Source organism: Callithrix jacchus, chromosome 7 (genome assembly GCF_049354715.1).
Source record: "Callithrix jacchus isolate 240 chromosome 7, calJac240_pri, whole genome shotgun sequence".
Classification (NCBI taxonomy): domain Eukaryota; kingdom Metazoa; phylum Chordata; class Mammalia; order Primates; family Cebidae; genus Callithrix; species Callithrix jacchus.
This window is the reverse complement of record NC_133508.1, coordinates 76,419,776-76,440,345: the sequence shown is the minus strand read 5'-3', so window position 1 is coordinate 76,440,345 and position 20,570 is coordinate 76,419,776. Positions and strand designations below refer to the sequence as shown.

Below are 20,570 nucleotides of genomic sequence, written 5' to 3'. Positions count from 1 at the left end.
CTCCTGCTTTCTGAGCATCTTAATCTGTCCAATTTATTCAGCATGTCTACAGTTGAATTTCTGCCACAGTTAAAAAGAATAATGGCCTTGATGTTCCTACAGCAAACCTATTAGTCTTAAGCTACTGAAGTTGTTTTTAAAAATGTTATTTTTGGCTGGGCGCGGTGACTCATGCCTGTAATCCCAGCACTTTGGGAGGCTAAGGCAGGTGGATCATGAGATCAGGAGTTTGAGACCAGCCTGGCCAATATGGTGAAACCCTGTCTCTACTAAAAATACAAAATTAGCTGGGCATGGTGGCACGTGTCTGTAGTCACAGCTACTCGAGAGGCTGAGGCAGAAGAATTGATTGAACCTGGGAGGCGGAGGTTGTAGTGAGCCAAGGTCATGCCACTGCACTACAGCCTGGGCAATAGAGGGAGACTCCATCACAAAAAAAAAGTTATTTTTTTAATAAAAAAGTAAAGTTTAATCAAGAGATCAACCTTTCCCCTACTCTTCAACATCTCTTACTTGTTTAAAGGAAAATCAACTTCCCAGTGAGTGTCAACATCCTTTAAGAAAATAATTTTTCCTTTCATGTACCTATGATAAAACTATCTTTTCTCCCGAAGCTTGGACTATTAGAACTAGAAGAAATTAGCTGGGCGTGGTGACAGGTGCCTGTCATCCCAGCTACTTGGGAGGCTCAGGCAGGAGAATCGCCTGAACCTGGGAGGGGAAGGTTGCAGTGAGCCAAAATCACGCCACTGTACTCCGGCCTGGGAAAGAGAGACTCCGTCTAAAAAAAAAAAGAACTAGAAGAGATGATAGATGTGAGAAACTTGAGGTTCCAGAAGAGAGATGTGACCTTCTTTCCCTCCTTTCTTCCGTCACTTCCTCTCTCTTCTTTTTCCTCCCTTCTTTCTCTTCCTTCCTTTCCTTCCCTCCCTTCCTTTTTCTTTTCTTTTTTATTTCTTTTTCTTCTTTCCTTTCCTTCCTTTTCTTTCTTTTCTTCTTTTCTTTTTTCTTTTTATTTTTTAAATTTTTCTTTCTTTATTTTTTTTCCTTCCTTTCTTTCTTGTTGTGCTGCCCAGGCTAGAGTGTAGTGGTGCAGTTATGGCCCACTGCAGCGCAACCTCTTGAGCTCAAGCAACCCTCCCATCTTAGCTTCCTGAGTAATTGGGACTACGTGCATGCCACCGTACCTGAGTAATTTTTTTTTTTTGGTAGAGACAGAGTCTCACAATGTTGCCCAGCTGGTCTTGAACTCTGGGCTCAAGTGATCCGCCTGCCTAGGCCACCCATGGTGCTGGAATTACAGGTGTGAGCCACCATGCCTGACGAGAGTCCTTACTGTTAACCACTTTTCCATGTATCATGTGCTTCTCGATTATGTCCACTAGACAGTTGAATATACAGGTCTGGCACCACAAAAAGAGAACTAGATTGTGGATATGGATTTTGGGAGTTATCAGCACAATAATGGTTGTGGAAGCCATGGGTTTCATCCAGAGAAAGTTTATAATACAAAAAGAGCAGGTGGATGCCATAAAGACTGCTATTTCTCAATATTGTTCCCTGATGGGTATTGCTAATAGATCAATGGCTGGCCTCAGTAAAATAGATGGAAGAAGGTCTAGTGGGATAAGAAGAAAAACCTGGAAAGAATGGTGCCCTTGAAGCCTCAAAGGGAAGTGATTTATGAAGGAGAGAGCTCAATAGTATCAGATTGTTGCTTTTTCCGTTACTTGTTTTGAGAGCTTAGTAGAAAAGTATAATATTTGGCAGTCAGGTTCATTAATGATCTCAGTGAGATACCCATAGGGCAGTGGAGGGCAGCAAGCAGTGGATGATTATATTGAGCCATAATCCAAGGTTATGGTTTTCAAGGCAGGTGTAATCCATTGAGGCAAGAAAGTGATTGAAGGACTTTAAGATCTAATTTGAAATGGGAAGGACATGAGTGAAAAGGTGAATGATAGCTTGTGGGGAAGGAACCAAACCAGGGGGCAGCTTTCCCTTTTGCTTGTAGACAGCTATATTGGGACATCACAGCCAGCACTCAGAGCTCTGGGATCTGCCCACTGCCACGGACACTGCTGCTGATTTGCACACTCAGGGCCACCCTACAGCAAGGCAGCCCAAAGGGATGGAGCCTTAAGAGGATGGGATCTTTGGCTGTACACTAAAAAATTGTGGGGAGTATCTGCAAAGTGAAATTTCTTTAGATCAGAGATTCTCAATTTCAGGACTGTTGACATTTTTGGGCCAGATAACTCTTTGTGGTAGGGGCTAAGGGCTAGACCAGAGTGCATCATTGACTGTTTAGCAGCATCCTTGCCCTCTACCCTTTAGATGCTAATAGCACTCTCAACTCCACAGTTGTGATAATCAAAAGTGTTTCTTGCTGGGTACAGTGGCTCACACCTATAATCCCGGCACTCTGGGAGACCGAGGCGGGTGGATCACCTGAGGTCAGGAATTCGAGCTTGGCCAACATACTGAAATCCCATCTCTACTAAAAACACAAAAATAGGCTGGGCGGGATGGCTCACGCCTGTAATCCCAGCACTTTTGGAGGCTGAGGCAGGTGGATCACAAGGTTAAGAGTTCAAGACCAACCTGGACGATATGGTGAAACCCCGTCTCCACTAAAAATATAAAAATTAGCTGGCTGTGATGGCATATGCCTGTAGTCCCAGCTACTCAGGAGACTGAGGCAGGAGAATTGCTTGAACCTGGGAGGCAGAGGTTGCAGTGAGCTGAGATTGCAGCTGGCTCCATCTAAAAAAAAAAAAAAAGGCTCCAGCCTGGCTCCATCAAAGAAAGAAAGAAAGAAAGAAAGAAAGAAAGAAAGAAAGAAAGAAAGAAAGAAAGAAAGAAAGAAAGAAAGAAAGAAAGAAAGAAAGAAAGAAAGAAAGAAAGAAAGAAAGAAAGAAAGAAAGAAAGAAAGAAAGAAAGAAAGAAAGAAAGAAAGAAAGAAAGAAAGAAAGAAAGAAAGAAAGAAAGAAAGAAAGAAAGAAAGAAAGAAAGAAAGAAAGAAAGAAAGAAAGAAGGAAAGAAGGAAAGAAGGAAGGAAGGAAGGAAGGAAGGAAGGAAGGAAGGAAGGAAGGAAGGAAGGAAGGAAGGAAGGAAAGAAAGAAGAAAGAAAGAGGGAGGGAGGGAGGGAGGGAAGGAAGGAAGGAAGGAAGGAAGGAAGGAAGGAAGGAAGGAAGGAAGGAAGGAAGGAAGGAAGGAAGGAGGGAAGAAAGAAAGAAAGAAAACCACAAAAATTAGCTGGGGGGTGGTGGTGGCAGGTGCTTGTAATCCCAGCTACTTGGGGTCTGAGGCAGGAGAATTGCTTGAACTCAGGAGGCAGAGGTTGCAGCAAGCCGAGATTACACCACTGCACCCCAGCCTGGGTAGTAGAGCAAGACTCCATTAAAAAAAAAAAAAAAAGGTTCTGGACATTACCAGATGTCCCCCAGGGAACAAAATCACTTTGAGTTGAGAACCACTGCTCTGGTTTCTGCTGGTTTTCCTGTAGGACTCTGTTGTAGATTTCTTTGTTTTTTGGTTTTTCCATGTCTTTTTTTTTTTTCTGAGACAGAGTCTTACTCTGTGGCCCAGGCTGGAGTGCAGTGGCGCAGTCTTGGTTCACTGCAACCTCCACCTCCCTGGTTCAAGCGATTCTTCTGCCTCAGCCTCCCGAGTAGCTGGGATTACAGGCACGCACCACCACACCTGGCTAATTTTTGTATTCTTAGAAGAGACAGGGTTTCACCATGTTGGCCAGGCTGGTCTCAAACTCTTGACCTCATGATCCAGCTGCCTTGCCCTCCCAAAGTGCTGGGTTTACAGGCATGAGCTACCATGCCCGGCCCCCTGTTTTTTTTCGTATCTTTGTTGTTGTTGTTTGTGGGGGGTTTTATTTCTTTTACCTTCATTAGTTACTCTGGACATTTCAGCTCTGTTGATTTGGAGAGTTCAGGTTATTTTGGCCTTGTGCCATTTTTCCAAAATTTATTTTCAGTCTGGAAATAAACCGTCAACAGAGATGAAACAAAAAGGTATATTTTTCTGTAATACCCACTTTAATGCCTAGAACATTAAATGTTTTTTTAATAGTTAAGAGATTTTATTCTAATAGCTATAATTACAGTGCTTGTTTGTCGAAATGAAAACTGAAAACAAGTATACAAAACAGTTGATTACTAATTGTGTACTAATCGTGTGTTGAAAGCAGTAAGAGGTTCCATGACACCAAATAGACCAGTTCTGAGGTTTCCCCAAGATAAATTAAACAGCTCCAGCTTCTTCAGTGTTTATAAAAATACAAAAGAAAAAAGTAGAGGTTGTCTTTTTCGATGGCAAATTGGACCCTTGCAGGCTCAGGGAAAGAAAGCTATGTCACACATGGAGGTGGGGTGTTCCCGAGGGGCTGTGGGTCTAGGTGGACCGCCTGCCCGGCTTGCACGTGCTCCGCTGGTGAGACCCCAGACATCCTGCCAAAGTGTCTGGGGATGACTGACTCACTCTGGCCACATGCTGACCGAGGGACAAGTGGGACCCTGTCTCCCACAGGCTGCCTGAAGTTGGGTGGAGTGGCCTGTGGGAGAGTGGGGTGGCTGTGGGCTCCCAGCCTGGCCCCTGGGAACCATGGGGGCACAGGGACAAGCACATGGCTATGGAATGCAGGGTGACCCAAGGACAAGCGAGTTGTGGGATCTCTATTGTGACCATGCAGAATTGATCGCAGTCTGCCGTGCCGTTGCCTCATGTTCCCAAGGGGAACAGCTGGGCTGGCGACCGGCATCCAGGCCATAACTGCAAATCTCTGCTAGGCAGGGTCTCCCTTCTGTGTGTTCAAGTGTTCTCGACTTGGATTTTTAACTATTTAAAAAAATGCACTGAGTTTGGGTTAAAAACCAACCACCAAAATGGATTTCAACACAGCTCTAAAGCCAAGAGTGTGCCCAGCTTTCCCAACACAGCGATTCCTGGAGGCCAGGTGCCCACAGGCCTACATCCCCTCTCAGCAGTGAAAAGTGAGTTGATTTTTCTTTTTACAATAAAAAAAGCTGAGTAATAATGCATAGGAGTACCAGAAACGGCCTCATTGGAAACAAAAACTATTTACATTAAATAAAAAGCCTGGCCGCAAGCTGCATCTGCCACATTTACAGTATGGTATGATGCACACGGTGACCAAACCACGGAGGCAGCTTCTGGCACTCACACCACGAGCCACACGTTTGCCACATGAGAGTAAAGCAGAGGGTGAGAGGAGTGAGAGGGAGGGGGGTTGCATTCACTTCTGGTTCCGGAGCTGATTGACAGCCAGTCCAGTCCTTCATAGAGCCCGTCGCCACTGCTAGCGCAGGTGGCCTGAATGTACCAGTTCCTGTGGCGTAGGGAGTGCAGCCCCAGCTTGTCTGTGATCTCGGCCGCATTCATGGCGTTGGGGAGGTCCTGCTTGTTGGCGAACGCCAGGAGGACAGCATCCCAGAGCTAACCCTCAGCCAGCATCCTCGAGCTCCTCATGGGCTTCGTTCACACGCTCTCTGTCATTGCTGTCCACCACGAAGATCAGGCCTTGTGTGTTCTGGAAGTAATGGCGCCACAGGGGCTGGATCTTGTCCTGGCCACCCACGTCCCACACAGTGAAGCTGATGTTCTTGTACTCCACGGTTTCCACATTGAAGCCTATAGTGGGAATTGTGGTCACAATCTCACCCAGTTTTAGCTTGTACAGGATCGGGGTCTTCCCCTCAGCATCTAGGCCCACCATGAGGATGCACATTTCCTTTTTGCCAAAAAGGCCCTTGAAGAGGTTGGCGAAGATGTTCCCTATGCTTGTGGACAGGTGGAAGGACACTGGCCAGGGACGCCTCAGCGGCTGCTGCTCCGACTAGAACATTAAATGTTTAATGGTTATAAACTTTTATATCATGTATCTCCTTTTATTACAGCTCTTTGTGTCTAACTTGGACTCTGAGGACTAGCACTCTTTTTTTTTTTTTTAAAGAGACAGGGTCTTGCTCTGTTGCCCAGACTGGAGTGCAGCAGCACTTTCTTACCTCACTCCAGCCTTGGATTCCTGGGCCCAAGCGATCCTCCTGCCTCAGGCTCCCAAGTAGCTGGGAGGCACGTGCCACCACACATGACTAATTTTTAAATTTTTGGTAGAGATGGAGTCTCACTATGTTGGCCAGGCTGGTCTTGAACTCCTTATCTCAAATGATCCTCCTACTCAACCTTCTAAAGTGCTGGGATTATAGATGTGAGCCACCATGTCTGGCCATGGGACTTTCTTAATCTTCTTTGTGTAACTAATATCTTGCAGTATATCTAACACATAGAAACCTCTTAATAAATGTTTGCAGAGATAAGTCAGTTATGTTAGATAATTGATGAGGTGGGTTAAACCTGGAATTTTTCAGAATATTTCAGTTATCAGGCCCCACCAAGAAGCCAGTAGTCCCTCAGTATTGTCCAAATGTTATTTGTGCAGAGAAAACATTTTATTCCAAATCATTTCTATATACACAGATCACAGGTGTTCTTTGGGAGAAGGGGAAATGGAGCAGAGTGGCATGCTGTCTTTGAAAGATAACACAGATCCTTTTGGCTCTTCCCAGCATTCAGGATGATTGTAGGTAGGGTGATGCTGAAACTAATTGAAGCTGAAAAATAGGGGAAATGTAAGACATTCAGCTACAGATCTCATATGTGAATGTTTTCTAGACTGGTAATAAAATCATAAGCCTGATTGTGGCATTTACAGCATGGATGTGACCTAAACCTCTGGACCCAAAGTGATGTTTACAAACTTGATTGATTTCTGGGCTTGTTTAGATATTTATGCTTGGTGAAAATGTGAAAAATGTGTTTTTGCTTGTTAGCTGTGCACTGTGATTTTAATTGATAAATAAAGGATACCCATAAAAACACACAATTCATAACTATACAGCTCAATACATTATCAAAAAATTAAAATACCTATGTAACCACAATTCAACTGAATTTCAGTTCAAGAAATAGAACATTATCAGCTTTCATAATTTTGAAATTTTTATTTTATTGCTGCTATTCACTGGTTTCTTATTGTGCCTAAAAGCTATCATCCAAGTCTTTTTTTTTTTTAATTGTGGTATAACATTGACCATTAACCATTTCAGTGGCCATTTTAGTCCTTTCAGTATTTCAGTGGCATTAAGTACATTCACAGTGCTCTGCAATCATTACCACCTTCTATGTCCAATAGATTCTTATCTTCTTAAAATGAAACCATACCCATTAAACAATAAATCCCTATTCTCCCCTCTCCCCAGTTTCTAGTAACTAACCTTCTACTTTATGTCTCTATGAATTTGACTACTCTAGGTACTTCAGTGTTTGTCCTTTTGTGATTGGCTTATTTCACTTAGCATAGTATGTTCAAGGTTATCCATGTTGTAGCATGTGTCATCATTTTCTGCCCTTCTTTTTTTTTTTTTTTTTTTTGAGACAGAGTCTCACTCCCTAGCCCAGGCTGGAATGCAGTCAGTGGCGCAATCTTGGCTCACTGTACCCTCTGCCTCCTGGGTTCAAGCAATTCTTCTGTCTCAGCTTCCTGAGTAGCTGGATTACAGGCACCTGCCACCATGCCCAGCTAATTTTTGTATTTTTTCATAGAGATAGGGTTTTACCATATTGTTCAGGCTGGTCTCAAACTACTGACCTCAGGTGATCCACCTACCTTGGCCTCCAAAGTGCTGGGATTACAGGCATGAGCCACCTTGCCTGGCCAATTTCCTGCCTTTCTTAAAGCTGAATAATACTCCATTTATGCATAGACCACATTTTGTTTGTCCGTTTATCTATGGATGGATATTTGGATTACTTTACCTTTTGGCTATTGTGAATACTGCTGCTGTGGACATGGATGTGTAAACACCTATCCAACACCCTGTTTTCAATTCTTTTGGGTATATACCTGAAGTGGAATTGATACGTTGTATGTTACTTCTGTTTTATTTTTTGAGGAACTGGCATATTGTTATTCTTCTAGTTTTTATTGTTGTTGTTTTTAACTTCTAGAGATGGGGGTCTCTATGTTGCCTAGGCTGATCTTGAACTCCTGGGTCTACCTCGGCCTTCTAAAGTGTTGGGATTACAGGCATGAGCCACCTTGCCCTTCCCAGAACTGCCATATTGTTTTCCATAATAGCTGCACCATTTTACATTCCCCTCAGCAATGCACAGGGGTTCCAGTTTGTCTACATCCTCGCCAACATTTCCAATTTTCTGTTTCTGTTTTTCTTTTTCTAATAGCCACTATAATGATTGTGAAGTACATCCATATCTTTTTTTAAATAAACTTTTTGTTATGGAAATTTCCTAGCATATTAAAAAAATAGGGCAAATAATGAAATGAACTACCCATATATCCATCGCCTAGAGTCAATAATTATGAACACTGCTCCAATCTTTCATTTATAGTCTGTCTCTCCTTTTCTTGTTGTTGCACTGCAGATCACAGTCATATACTTTCATTTATTGTACTTTAATACACTGTTATACAGGTTGAGTATCCCTTATGCAAAATGCTTGGGACCAGAAGTGTTTTGGTTTCCTAGCTTTTTCTGATTTTGGAATATTTGTATTATATTTACCAGTTGAGCATCCCAAATCTGAGAATCCACAATCCAAAATACTCCAGTGAGCATCTCCTCCAAGTGGTGTGTTTGGTGCTCAAAAGTTTTCAGTTTTGGATTTAGTTAATGACTATAAAACATATCCATAAAACCATATTATATGTAAATCAGATGTCTAGTCAGTATCACCCACATACTTATGTCCCATTTCTTTTAATCTGATGGTATAAGAGGCAGAGGGTTAACAGATCACCCAAAGATGACAATTTATGTTAGTAGCTGAGTTGTAGTACTTTTATGAGTTATAGATTTTAATTTGTTAACTCTATGAGTTTAAACCATTAATACTCTTTTTTTTTTCCTGATATTTGCTGGCATTTGTATATATCATAAGCAGTACAATAGGCCACTTCCTTTAGTAAATAAGGTGAGCTAGCTCTGGGTTACCTTCTGTTTGAATAATATTTGTGTGTCAGTTTTTTTAAACTCACCATTTTAAGGGCCTCTAGAAGTTACACCTAAAGTCAGATCACAGGAAGAAATTTTAGCTAGCCTTCTAGGGTTTCTAATAGAAGGTGCTGGTAGAGATATTTACATTTTGACTTTGTTAGAGGTGTGAGTAATTATATATTTGAAGCTATGCATATGATACTGATTAACATTAATTAACATTAATCTCAGTGTAAAATTTTAGAATCCTTTTTACTTACTTAAAAGGATTTTTTTACTTACTTAAAACATACTTAACAGGATTTAGGAATCCTCTACTAGCAAAATCAAGTTGTTGCTATGTGAGCTCTTTAATATTGGATCATTTGGAATTCTGAGCCACAGCAGAGCCAACCAAGGGTTGTAGGAAGAGAGAGGGGAATAAACAGTTATTATTAACTCTTTTCCTCCCTTCAGTTTTTTTTTTGTTGTTGTTTTTCCTTTTTGAGACAGAGTCTTGCTCTGTCGCCCAGGCTGGAATGCAGTGGCACGATCTTGGCTTGCTGCAACCTTTGTCTCCCAGGTTTAAGAGCTTCTCCTGCCTCAGCCTCCTGAGTAGCTGGTATTACAGGCACACACCACCACACCTGGCTAATTTTCTTGGATTTTTTTTTTAGTAGAGACAAGGTTTTACCATCTTGGCCAGGCTGGTCTTGAACTCCTGACCTCAGGTGATCCACCCGCCTCAGCCTCCCAAAGTGCTGGGATTATAGGCATGAGCCACCATGCCCAGCCCCTTCCATTTTCTTTTCTTTTCTTTTTTGAGACAAAGTCTGGCTCTATTGTCCAGGCTGGAGTGCAGTGGTGTGATCTGGGCTCACTGCAATCTCTCTCTCCCAGGCACAAGTGATCCTCCCACCTCAGCCTCCCCAGTAGCTGGAACTACAGGTGCCTTCCACCACACCCAGCTAATTTTTTTATTTTTTATAGAGATGCAGTTTCACCACATTGCCCAGGCTAGTCTCGAACTTCTGAGCTCAAGAGATCCACCCACCTTGGCCTCCCAAAGTGCTGGGATTGCAAGTGTGAGACACCCGTCCTGGCCCCTTCCGGTTTTTTTTTTTTGAGATGAGGTCTCACTCTGTTGCCCAGGCTGGAATGCAGTGGCATGATCTCAGCTCACTGCAACCTCCGTCTCCCTTCGGCTCACTGCAACCTCTGGCTCCTGGGTTCAAGCGATTCTTCTGCCTCAGCTCCCTGAGTAGCTGGGATTACAGGCACATGCCACCACGCCCTGCTTATTTTTTGTTTATTTTTAGTAGAGATGGCATTTCACCATGTTGGTCATGCTGGTCTCGAACTCCTGACCTCATGATACACCCACCTCAGCCTCCCAGAGTGTTGGGATTACAGGCGTGAGCCACCGCGTCTGGCCTCCTTTTTAATTTTCTTAATTTGCACAGAAGACACCAGTGTATGATAACCATGTGACTTTGTATAACATTAGAAGGAACTATTGTTCAAGATACACAGAAAAGAATATGATTTACGATTGCATTAATTTTCAGGTATGAGGATTCGAGTCTGCTGTCAGGCACAAATTAAATGAGTTAAAAAGGCAGAGTTGATACTTTCCCTATGGCTCTATTTACATTATTTTTTATTTTTATGCTGTTTTACTATTTACTGATTTTATTTCATTAAACATAGCTTATATCCTTGCTTGGTAAATGACCTCAGTCGTTAAGAGCATAGAGGCTTCTGAGTATAAAACAGTAACACTAAAATTATTTCCCCTTCTCCTTTAGCTATTGTGATAGTAGTAATGATAATGATAGTAATTAGGTAGTACCGACCCTTATGTGCCACTTAACAATGTGCCAGGAAAATACTAAGTGCTTTTTAGTAGTAACTCATTTAATCCTCACAATAATCCAAGGAGATAGGTATTATTATTTTCCTTTACTGACGAGGGATTGAGGCCCAGGAGAGGTTAGTAACTGCCTTCTCCAACTACAAATAACTAGTAAGTGGCAGAGCTAGGAAATGAGCTGAGGCAGCCTGGCGCCAGGGTCTTTCCTCCTAACCATTACACTGGACTGTACTTATTTGACACCCATGTAAGTAAAGGGAAACGTGAGATAAAAATGCTTTTAACATCTTTGTGGGTTCTACGGAACTTATTATTTGTTCATTCAGTGCTCCCTGTGGAATCAGTGATTACAGAGAGAACATTTAATCTCAAAGTATTCATCCCTATTTTCAAACTAGTATTTTCAGATCTGTTCTTGGAGACCTTGCATTTAGAAAAAGTACACTTGAACTTTTTAGTCGAATTGGCAGATCAAGAGCTCACAGACAGGATATTGCCTTTGAGTATTTATATTGTCCTTGCTGACCCCTGAAGCAGTAATTTTGATAGATCACAATGTTTCTACTAGAGTACAGCAGTATTAGGGGTTCTGACTTCAAAGTGTGTATGTGTATGTTTTATGTGTATTTTTGTAGTTAGACTACTTTTCCACAAATGGAACCAATCTTATACAAATTCTGAAAACCTTTTAGAGCCATTTAAATCCAAGAAATATCTAAGCATTTTGAAGTAGAACTGAACAATCAATGCAAAATGTTACCTTTCTGGAGTCTTGTGATAAGTAAAATAAATAAAACAACCTGCCCAATTTTCAATGCTTTAAAGTTCTGGCCTAAAGGACCTCCTTTTAATCTTGCAGAATTAGTTTTTACTTGGGCATGGATTTTCATCCCTTCTTACCTTTAAAACTGAGCTGATAGCTGCTATTTGATAAGAAAACCAGTGCTCTGTTTTCTTCTTTCTTTGTTTCGGGTTTTGTAAATCTGGCTGTGCTCTCTGTTAGAATACATGTACCCTGGTGCTTTGGGTCAGTGAAGTGTTTGGCAGGAGGGAGAAACAGATCAAAATTTCTATCCATAAGTATGCATTTTATGGAGGTGGTTGACTTTCTCATGTTAATTTTCTTTCCTTTAGGTCTATGAAGGCCTAGACATCATCACCAACAAGGTTTCTGCCCGAGAGCAGAGAATCTGCCGGCACCACATGATCAGCTTTGTGGATCCTCTTGTGACCAATTACACCGTGGTGGACTTCAGAAATAGAGCAACTGCTCTGATATCCTTAGGAAAGGCACTGGCTGGGTTTCGTGGGTGAAAGCAGCCCAAGCCAAGAGACAATTCTTCTCGGTAGCAGCAGTTTCTTCTCAGAAGGGGGGCACCCAAGGCCTAACTACTGATGGATGCCATCCCCATCAGACTGAGCTGAAAGATATAGTGCCTTTGTCACTCAGATTCTTGTCCTTACACTGAGTGGCATCATCATCCTCTGGAAACCTGTTAGAAATGCTGATTCTTGGGCCCCACTCCAGACCTACTGAATTCGAATCTGCATTATAACAGGAGTCCCTGGTGATTCATAACACACATGAAAATTTGAGAAGCACTGTTTTAGTGATAAGAATACTAATTTAAGAATCAGAAATTTTGGGTTGTAGTGCTAGAACTGCCTTTTTTGGCCGTGTGAATTTTATTGGGTAAAGCATTTCCTTAACCCCACTGAGCTTCGGTTTTCTATCCTTTAAATGGAGAAACGAAGTTTATCTAAATATAATGGAGTTATAGTTAGAATTTGAAAGGGATTGTTAGATGGGAGAGGACTGAAAAATATGGTTCTGGGTGAAACCAAGAAGTTTTTGCAAAAATAATAATACAAGTGGGATTGCCCTATGTGTTAACATGCAGACTGCCTTTAGTATCTGGATTGCTATATATTAAAATATTGAAAAGTCATAATAATTATAATAGGATGGAACCTTTTTTTTTTTTTGGAGACAGAGTTTCACTCTTGTCAGCCAAGCTGGAGTGCAGTGGCACAATCTCGGCTCACTGCTGCCTCCACCTCCTTCAAGCAATTCTCCTGCCTCAGTCTCCCGAGTAGCTGAGACTACAGGCACACACCACCACACCTGGCTAGTTTTGTATTTTTAGTAGAGATGGGTTTCACCATGTTGGTCAGGCTAGTCTCAAACTCCTGACCTCAGGGGATCCACCCACCGTGGCCTCCCAAAGTGCTGGGATTACAGGCATGAGCCACCATGCCCGGCCTAGCATGGAACTTATTTAGTACTAGATATATTTGTTTTACAGAATAAAAAACCTATATACAGATTCAAATGAAAGTGTGTAATTTTTTTTTTCTGGAGATGGTCTCACTCTGCTGCCTCGGTTGGAGTGCAGTGGCACTGTCATGGCTAGTTGCCGCCTTGACCCCTGGGCTCAGGTGATCCTCCCACCTCAGCCTTTCAAATATCTGGGACTACAGGTGTGTACTACCACACCCAGCTAATAATTTTATTTTCTGAAGAGATGGATTTTGCTATGTTACCAGGCTGGTCTTGAACTCCTGGGCTCAAGTCATCATCCCACCTCGGCCTCCCAAAGTGCTGGAATTACAAGTGTGAGCCAGCACACCTGGCCCCAATTAGCCTTCTTGATTTGACAGGTGAAGGTACTAGATACTGAGGCCCAAAGGGGAGAAGGATATTTGCTCAATATCACAGTCATTTCATGGCTTGCACAAATAAGTTAAACCTTTCCCTGTGAAGTATTTCCTATTCCATTTTATTTCCACTCTCTCCTTTTCTGGAATCTTACCATTTTTTTCTTCCCCTTTTCATTTCCTTGCTTACTTTCCCTTTGTTAATTATACTACAGTTTGAGCATCTGAAAATATAAAATCCAAAATGCTCCAAAATCTGAAACTTGGAGTGCTGACATGATGCTCTAAGGAAATGCTCATTGGAGCATTTTGGTTTTCAGATTTTCAGATTTGGGATGCTCAACCAGTAAGCATAATGCAAATAATTCAAAATTCAAAAAAATTCAAAATCTGAAACATTTCCTTGGTCCCATGTAAGGGATATTTAACCTGTATATAATTGATGTTTTATCTTGCTGTGCAAATTGTATGCTCCCTATACTTAATTTAAAGGGGGAAATAAATAATTTGTTTTCTGTTTTTAAAACAAATAAAGATTTTTTTTCTTTATGATCCTTGATTGGTCCAAGGATCTTTCTTCCCATCCTACCTCACCCACTTAACGGTTAGTGGGATTCTAGTAGAAAAGAGCTGGTCTGTCTCTATGTGCCTGTAGATTGGCTGGCAAGAAGTGTGTAAATGATGATTTACCTGGATTTTTTTTTTTTTTTTTTTTTTGAGATGGAGTTTTTGCTCTTGTTACCCAGGCTGGAGTACAATGATGTGATCTCGGCTCACTGCAACCTCTGCCTCCTGGGTTTAGACAGTTCTCCTGCCTCAGCCTCCTGAGTAGCTGGATATTAAAAGTCTTTTTAAAAAAATTACTTTCAGCCACGCACAGTGACTCATGCCTATGACCTCAGCACTTTGGGAGGCTGCAGTGGGCGGATTGCTTGAGCTCAGGAGTTTGAGATCAGCCTGTGCAACATGGTGAAACCCTGCCTTTACAAAAAATACAAAAAGTAGCTAGGTGTGGTGGCATGTGCTTGTAGTGCCAGCTACTTGGTGGTAGGGAGCTGAGGTGGGAGGATGGCTCGAGCCCTGGGAGGTCGAGGCTGTAGTGAACTGTTTTCATGCCACTGCACCCCAACCTTGGTGACAGAGTGAGACCCTGTCTCAAAAAAAAAAAAATTTATTCCCAGGAAAAAAGGCCTTCTTAAAGCAGATAATTATCTGTTCAATGGAGATTCTGAAGAGAAAGATTTTAAAGTAGCAGAGATAAGAAAAAATAGTGGCTAAAGTAAATTGGGTGCTTACTGTTTTTTAGGCATTGTGGTAGGGGAGTTCTATGCACTGTCACATTTAATGCTCATAGGAACGCATGGGGATTTTTACAGTGAGAAAACTGAAGCTCAGACAGGGTGAATAACTTGCCTAAGAGCTGAACCTGATAACTGAAGTCTATTTATCTTCACAACCTGTTCTTCTCACTTAATTTGGTGAAGCCTCAAGTGGCAAAAATCTGATAGTCTCTCCATGATGGTAGAGACTGATTGAGTCTAAGAATCTTAAAGAAATCAGCTTGTGTTTTGCCTTAGAAGGCAAAGTCACGAAATGGATGCCACGATGGTGGCCTCCTGAGCAGCTGACACTTGGTTCTGTGAGAGTCCTTGGGCTTCTGCTTGTTGAACTGATTTGGAATACTAATAAAACTTTGACTTTTAGCAGCAAGACCTAGAAAGTTCTAGAACTGGAAGAAATTACCACTGCATTTGTCTCTGGTTTCTGCAAGTCTCTCCAGAACTGATTGGACATGATTCTGGAAATTTGTTGGAAACATTGAAGGCTGGTATTAACACATTTTGTTGTCCACACTTTCTCCTCTGCTCTTCAGATAAATTAATGTGGTCTCTTGCTATAGTGTCCTTCCCAAGTGAGTCAGATTCTCTTAATATTAAATACCGTAATGTCTTTCTTAATGTTCACATTGAAGATATATTTGCCCGAGACAAAATTCCTATTGTTGTGGGAGGAACCAATTATTACATTGAATCTCTGCTCTGGAAAGTTCTTATCAATACCAAGGTAAGTTTAGTTCACTTGCAACTTACTGAGGAAATGGGTTGTTCTTTCTTGCTGGCTAATTTTAGTAGGAGGAAGATTGGCTCTTGCCCATATCTTATACTCAGCAACTATAATTTTCCTGCTTAATATTCTCAAACAAATGCCACCTCCATATGTGAAATGTGTTCATTTAGGCTGGCCTATGGCCAGGGGCTGTGTGTGGGAAAAATATTGTGTAAATTAATTAGCATCTCCTTATAAATTAATAGTATATTAGGAGGTGGCTGATGCCTGTAATACCAGCACTTTGGGAGGCCAAGGTCAGGATTTTGAGACCAGCCTGGCCAACATGGTGAAACCCTGTCTCTACTAAAAATACAAAAATTAGCTGGGTGTGGTTGTACATGTGGTGGTACATGCCTACAATCCCAGCTGCTACTAAGGAGGCTGAGGCGGGAGGATCACTTAAACCCAGGAGGTAGAGGTTGCACAGTTAGCCAAGATCACGCCATTGCACTCCAGCCTGGACAATAGGGTAAGACCCTGTCTCAAAAAAAAAAAAAAAAAAAGAGATGCAATTCAAGAAAAAAATATGTATAATTTTTTTTGTTGTTTTGAGACAGAGTCTTGCTCTTTCACCAGGCTGGAGTGCAGTGACGTGATCTAAGCCCACTGCAAGCTCCACCTCGTGAGTTCAAGTGGTTCTCCTGCCTCAGCCTCCCAAGTAGCTAGGACTACAGGTGAGCACCACCACACCCAGCTAATTTTTGTATTTTTAGTAGAGACAGGATTTCACCATGTTTGCCAGGATGGTCTTGATCTTTTGACCTCATGATCCACCCACCTCAGCCTCCCAAAGTGCTGAGATATGTATAATTCAAAAATATCTGGGGCAGAACACAGCATTGCACAATTATGAAACCCAAATCGCAATGTAAACAAACTGCATGCCAGAAAAAAATGTATATGAAAACTGTTATACAAGCAAAGATCAAATAGAAAATGAAGCAATATTATACATATTTTGGCTGCAGTGAGCCATGATCGTGTCACTGCACTCCAGCCTAGGAAACAAAGTAAGACTCTAGCAAAAAAAAAAAAAGTAATAATAATAATGAATGTTTTAAATCCTATATTCTAACATTATATTTCATTCGGGGGATAAAATTAGGAGGAAAAATACCATATTCATTTGAGTGGAATACTTCACAATGCCTGTGAATATGAGATGTTACTTTAATATTTAATCAATAACAGCCAAATATGTATAATTCTTTACTTTAAAAATATTAAAATATTGCTTATAGCCATTACCGGAAATGAAGAAAAATATATATATTTAAATAAACTTTTAAAGGAAAAAAGCCCAATGCATTAGCCTGATTCAATATTTCCTGACTGGCAGCACAGTATGTATGTCAGGGAGATGTCCAGCACTGACCTTACTTGCGTAGGTGCTACTGTGTAGGGTAAGACTGTGTAAACTCTAATTTGCTGGCAATCCTGGTCTCTCTGGTCACCCTTGCTGAGAAGACTAGACTCCTGGATATGTTAAAATAGATACATTAGCCCTGGTACCTGTTTGAACTTCTGACAAGGAAGCAAAGTATCTATTTCCCTATGCTGCAAGTCTTCTTTCCTCTTTGTTTGCTGTGGCCTTAACAACACTTACCACAGCATATTGGAATTTTCTGTTTATGATCTGTCTCTCACTATATGGCAAGATCTTCTGATTACTCTGTATTCCTGACACTTAGCAAAGTGCCTGGCACATACACTGTCTCAGTGTTGGTTGAATTCAATTTACCTCTAAACCATCATTTAATAGCCGCAGGAGATGGGCACTGAGGAAGTGATTGACCGTAAAGTGGAGCTTGAAAAGGAGGATGGTCTTGTACTTCACAAACGCCTAAGCCAAGTGGACCCAGAAATGGCCGCCAAGCTGCATCCACATGACAAACGCAAAGTGGCCAGGTAAGAAAGCTTGGCCCGCTGACCCCAAATTCCTTTACAACTAGGGCGCAGTCAGTTCTTCGGTTTGCCCAGGTGATGAGAGAGATTTGGTAATAGCAGTTAGTGGAGACTGGTGATGTGTACTAGCTCAGCAGGTTGGAAGGCCCTGAGTTACTGCCTCAGTTCAACTCCCTCAATAAATAATTGCACCCTACTTTGTTACATTTTAAATGCATAGTACAATATCGTTTTCCCCTAGGGCCTATATAATATTGCTTCATTTTCTATTTGATCTTTGCTTGTATAACAGTTTTCATATACATTTTTTTCTGGCATGCAGTTTGTTTACATTGTGATTTGGGTTTCATAATTGTGCAATGCTGTGTTCTGCCCCTGCAGCTTTCCCAGTGGGAGGTGGATTTTGTAAACTGTCTCATAGATCAGCTCACCTTTGCACATGGAAACTGTCTTGTAGGGAAGAGAGGTAGTGAATGAACTCACAAGGGTCATGTTTTTTTAGGTTGTTTTGAAATTGCAGCCTCATGTTAGGTTTATTTTTCTGCAGTATTGGGAGTGATACCACTTCTGGCATAGTAGAACATCTAATGAAGGACCTACTGATTAAATATTAAAGTAACATCTCATATTCATAGGCATTGTGAAGTATTCCACTCAAATGAATATGATATTTTTCCTCCTAATTTTATCCCCCGAATGAAATATAATGTTAGAATATAGGATTTAAAACATTCATTATTATTATTACTTTTTATTTTTTTGCTAGAGTCTTACTTTGTTTCCTAGACTGGAGTGCAGTGACACGATCATGGCTCACTGCAGCCTTGACCTCCTGGGCTCAGGTGTCCTCCTGCCTCAGGCTCCTGAGTAGTTGGGACTACAGGTGTGTACTACCACACCTGGCTAGTTTTTAAAATTTTTAATTGTCTGTAGAGATGTTTTGCTATGTTGCCCAGGCTAGTCCCAAACTCCCAGGCTCAAGCGATCCTCCTGCCTCAACCTACCAAAGTGCTGGGATTATAGTCATGAGCCATAGTACTCAGCCAAGAAAAGGATTTCTTCAGGTAGGGTTGTCCTTTGGGCGGGGCAGAGGGGGCACAAATTGTAATATCTAAGTTTTCTCACCCCCTTAAAAGCAATATAACCCCATTAAGAATGCAAGTTTTGGGCCAGGCACAGTGGCTCACACCTGTAATCCCAACACTTTGGGAGGCCGAGGTGGACAGATTGCCTGAGCTCAGGAGTTTGAGACCAGCTTAGGCAACACAGTCTCTACTAAAATACAAAAAATTAGCCAGGCATGGTGGCATGCACCTGTAGTCTCAGCTACTCAGGAGGCTGAGTGAGGCAGAATTGCTTGAATCCAGGAGGCAGAGGTTGCAGTGAGCCAAGGTTGCACCACTGCACTCCAGCTTGGGCAACAGAGCAGGACTGTGTTTCAAAATAAAAAAAAAAAAGGAAAAATGAATGCATATTTTAGATTAATGAAGTTTATTTTCAGTATCCAAACATTTTAAACACTTTAATAGAAAACATTCAATTTTTTTTAAACTTAGGAACATTATGATGAACATTCATTTTTATATTGTTTATTACATGCTTCTAGAACTTGTTTATTATTCTCTCCTTTTACTAATCAGTTCTTTCCTGTCACCTCTCCTCATTTTGCTGCTTCTAAATGAGTAGTTTGATAATTTTTTTTTTTTTTAGTAAGAGTCAATAGGTTCTAAGCAAGAGCTCTAGAGTCTCCTTTAGAGAATGAGGACTTTTTTTTTTAATCTTTCTTTTGGCTTGAGGCTGTATTTTAACTCCAGATAAGTGAGGTATCTGTTACTACATTTTTTTCTCATAGATCTTCTTTGAGAGACCAGTGATACTGAAAGACAAGGGGTCTACACTCTTGTGTTAGGGTTTCAGGAAGTAGAATTGGGTCAGGAAGGGTAAGATCACTTTCAGGCTGATAAGTTGCAATCACCCAGAGTGGTAGAGTATAGATTTGGGAGTTAAATTACCTGTGCCGCATAACATAATAGATACGGACAGAAGTGGATGGTGGCTTAAGAATAAGTATGTGAGTTCTTTTCTCAGTGATCTTTGTGCCAGTAGAGCACTGGATTAGCCAGGAGCATTCTTCATTAATTTGACATATTTAAAAAGAAAGCTGATGAGCTGGATGTACAACATGCTTTTGTACTGTGGGAACGGCATGCCAGCAAGACCAGACTTGTTGGCTTGTAACAAAGTGTCCCAAACAAGCTCTTTTACTGTTTATCTGAAAGTGAGTGAGTACCATTCTGTTTTATAGAAGAAACCTGTTTCTGAACCTATTTAACTGGTTTCAGAAAAGTTTATGTATCTTTAGAGAAACAGTATTATTTCTTACTTTACCTAAAGTTTTCTTTAGTACCCTATTCTGAGTAGCTGTAGGACCAGGGTAACCCTAGGCCTTCATGTCTTTTGGGACTTAATGCAGTGAAAATGAGAATAAGCCTTTCTGCATTCCCCGCTTTTTGAAGAGACAGGGTCTCTCTGTTGTTGCTCAGGTTGGTCTTGAACTCCTACGCTCAAGCAGTCCTCTCACTTTTACCTCTTAAGTAGCTGGTACTACAGGCGTGCACACTGTCATGCCTGGCTTTCAAGAATGAGGCTTTCTGTAATAAACAGCCTTTCTTCTTGTTTTACTTGAGAATGAATATTTTCTAATGGTTTTTATGGGTATGCTCCCTCTGTCCCCTTTTAAATTACTTAGGAGCTTGCAAATTTTTGAAGAAACAGGAATCTCTCATAGTGAATTTCTCCATCGTCAACATGCAGAAGAAGGTGGTGGTCCCCTTGGAGGTCCTCTTAAGTTCTCTAACCCTTGCATCCTCTGGCTTCATGCTGACCAGGCAGGTAACAGCCCTTTGATGCCCTAGAGTCCATCCATGATGGAACTTAGAGTAATAAGTTACTATATATATAAAATGCTTAGAACCTTGGGTGGCTCATAATAAACA

The 20,570-nt window shown here is 41.4% G+C and overlaps 1 protein-coding gene and 1 pseudogene across 2 annotated transcripts in view; one reads left to right on the top strand and one right to left on the bottom strand.

The window, feature by feature from the left end:
* Nucleotides 1–20,570, top strand: part of TRIT1 (tRNA isopentenyltransferase 1) — a 44,317-nt gene that overhangs the window by 14,599 nt on the left and 9,148 nt on the right. For both annotated transcript variants that reach the window (XR_013519959.1, XM_054259186.2), the window contains exons 2-5: nucleotides 12,037–12,179; nucleotides 15,528–15,624; nucleotides 17,432–17,577; nucleotides 20,324–20,466. Coding sequence is in view for 1 of the 2 variants with exons in the window: in XM_054259186.2 (XP_054115161.1) it covers nucleotides 12,037–12,179; nucleotides 15,528–15,624; nucleotides 17,432–17,577; nucleotides 20,324–20,466 (529 nt within the window). In the remaining variant the exon portion in view is untranslated. The remainder of the gene's footprint in view (nucleotides 1–12,036; nucleotides 12,180–15,527; nucleotides 15,625–17,431; nucleotides 17,578–20,323; nucleotides 20,467–20,570) is intronic.
* Nucleotides 5,209–5,873, bottom strand: LOC108592568 (ADP-ribosylation factor 1 pseudogene; annotated as a pseudogene).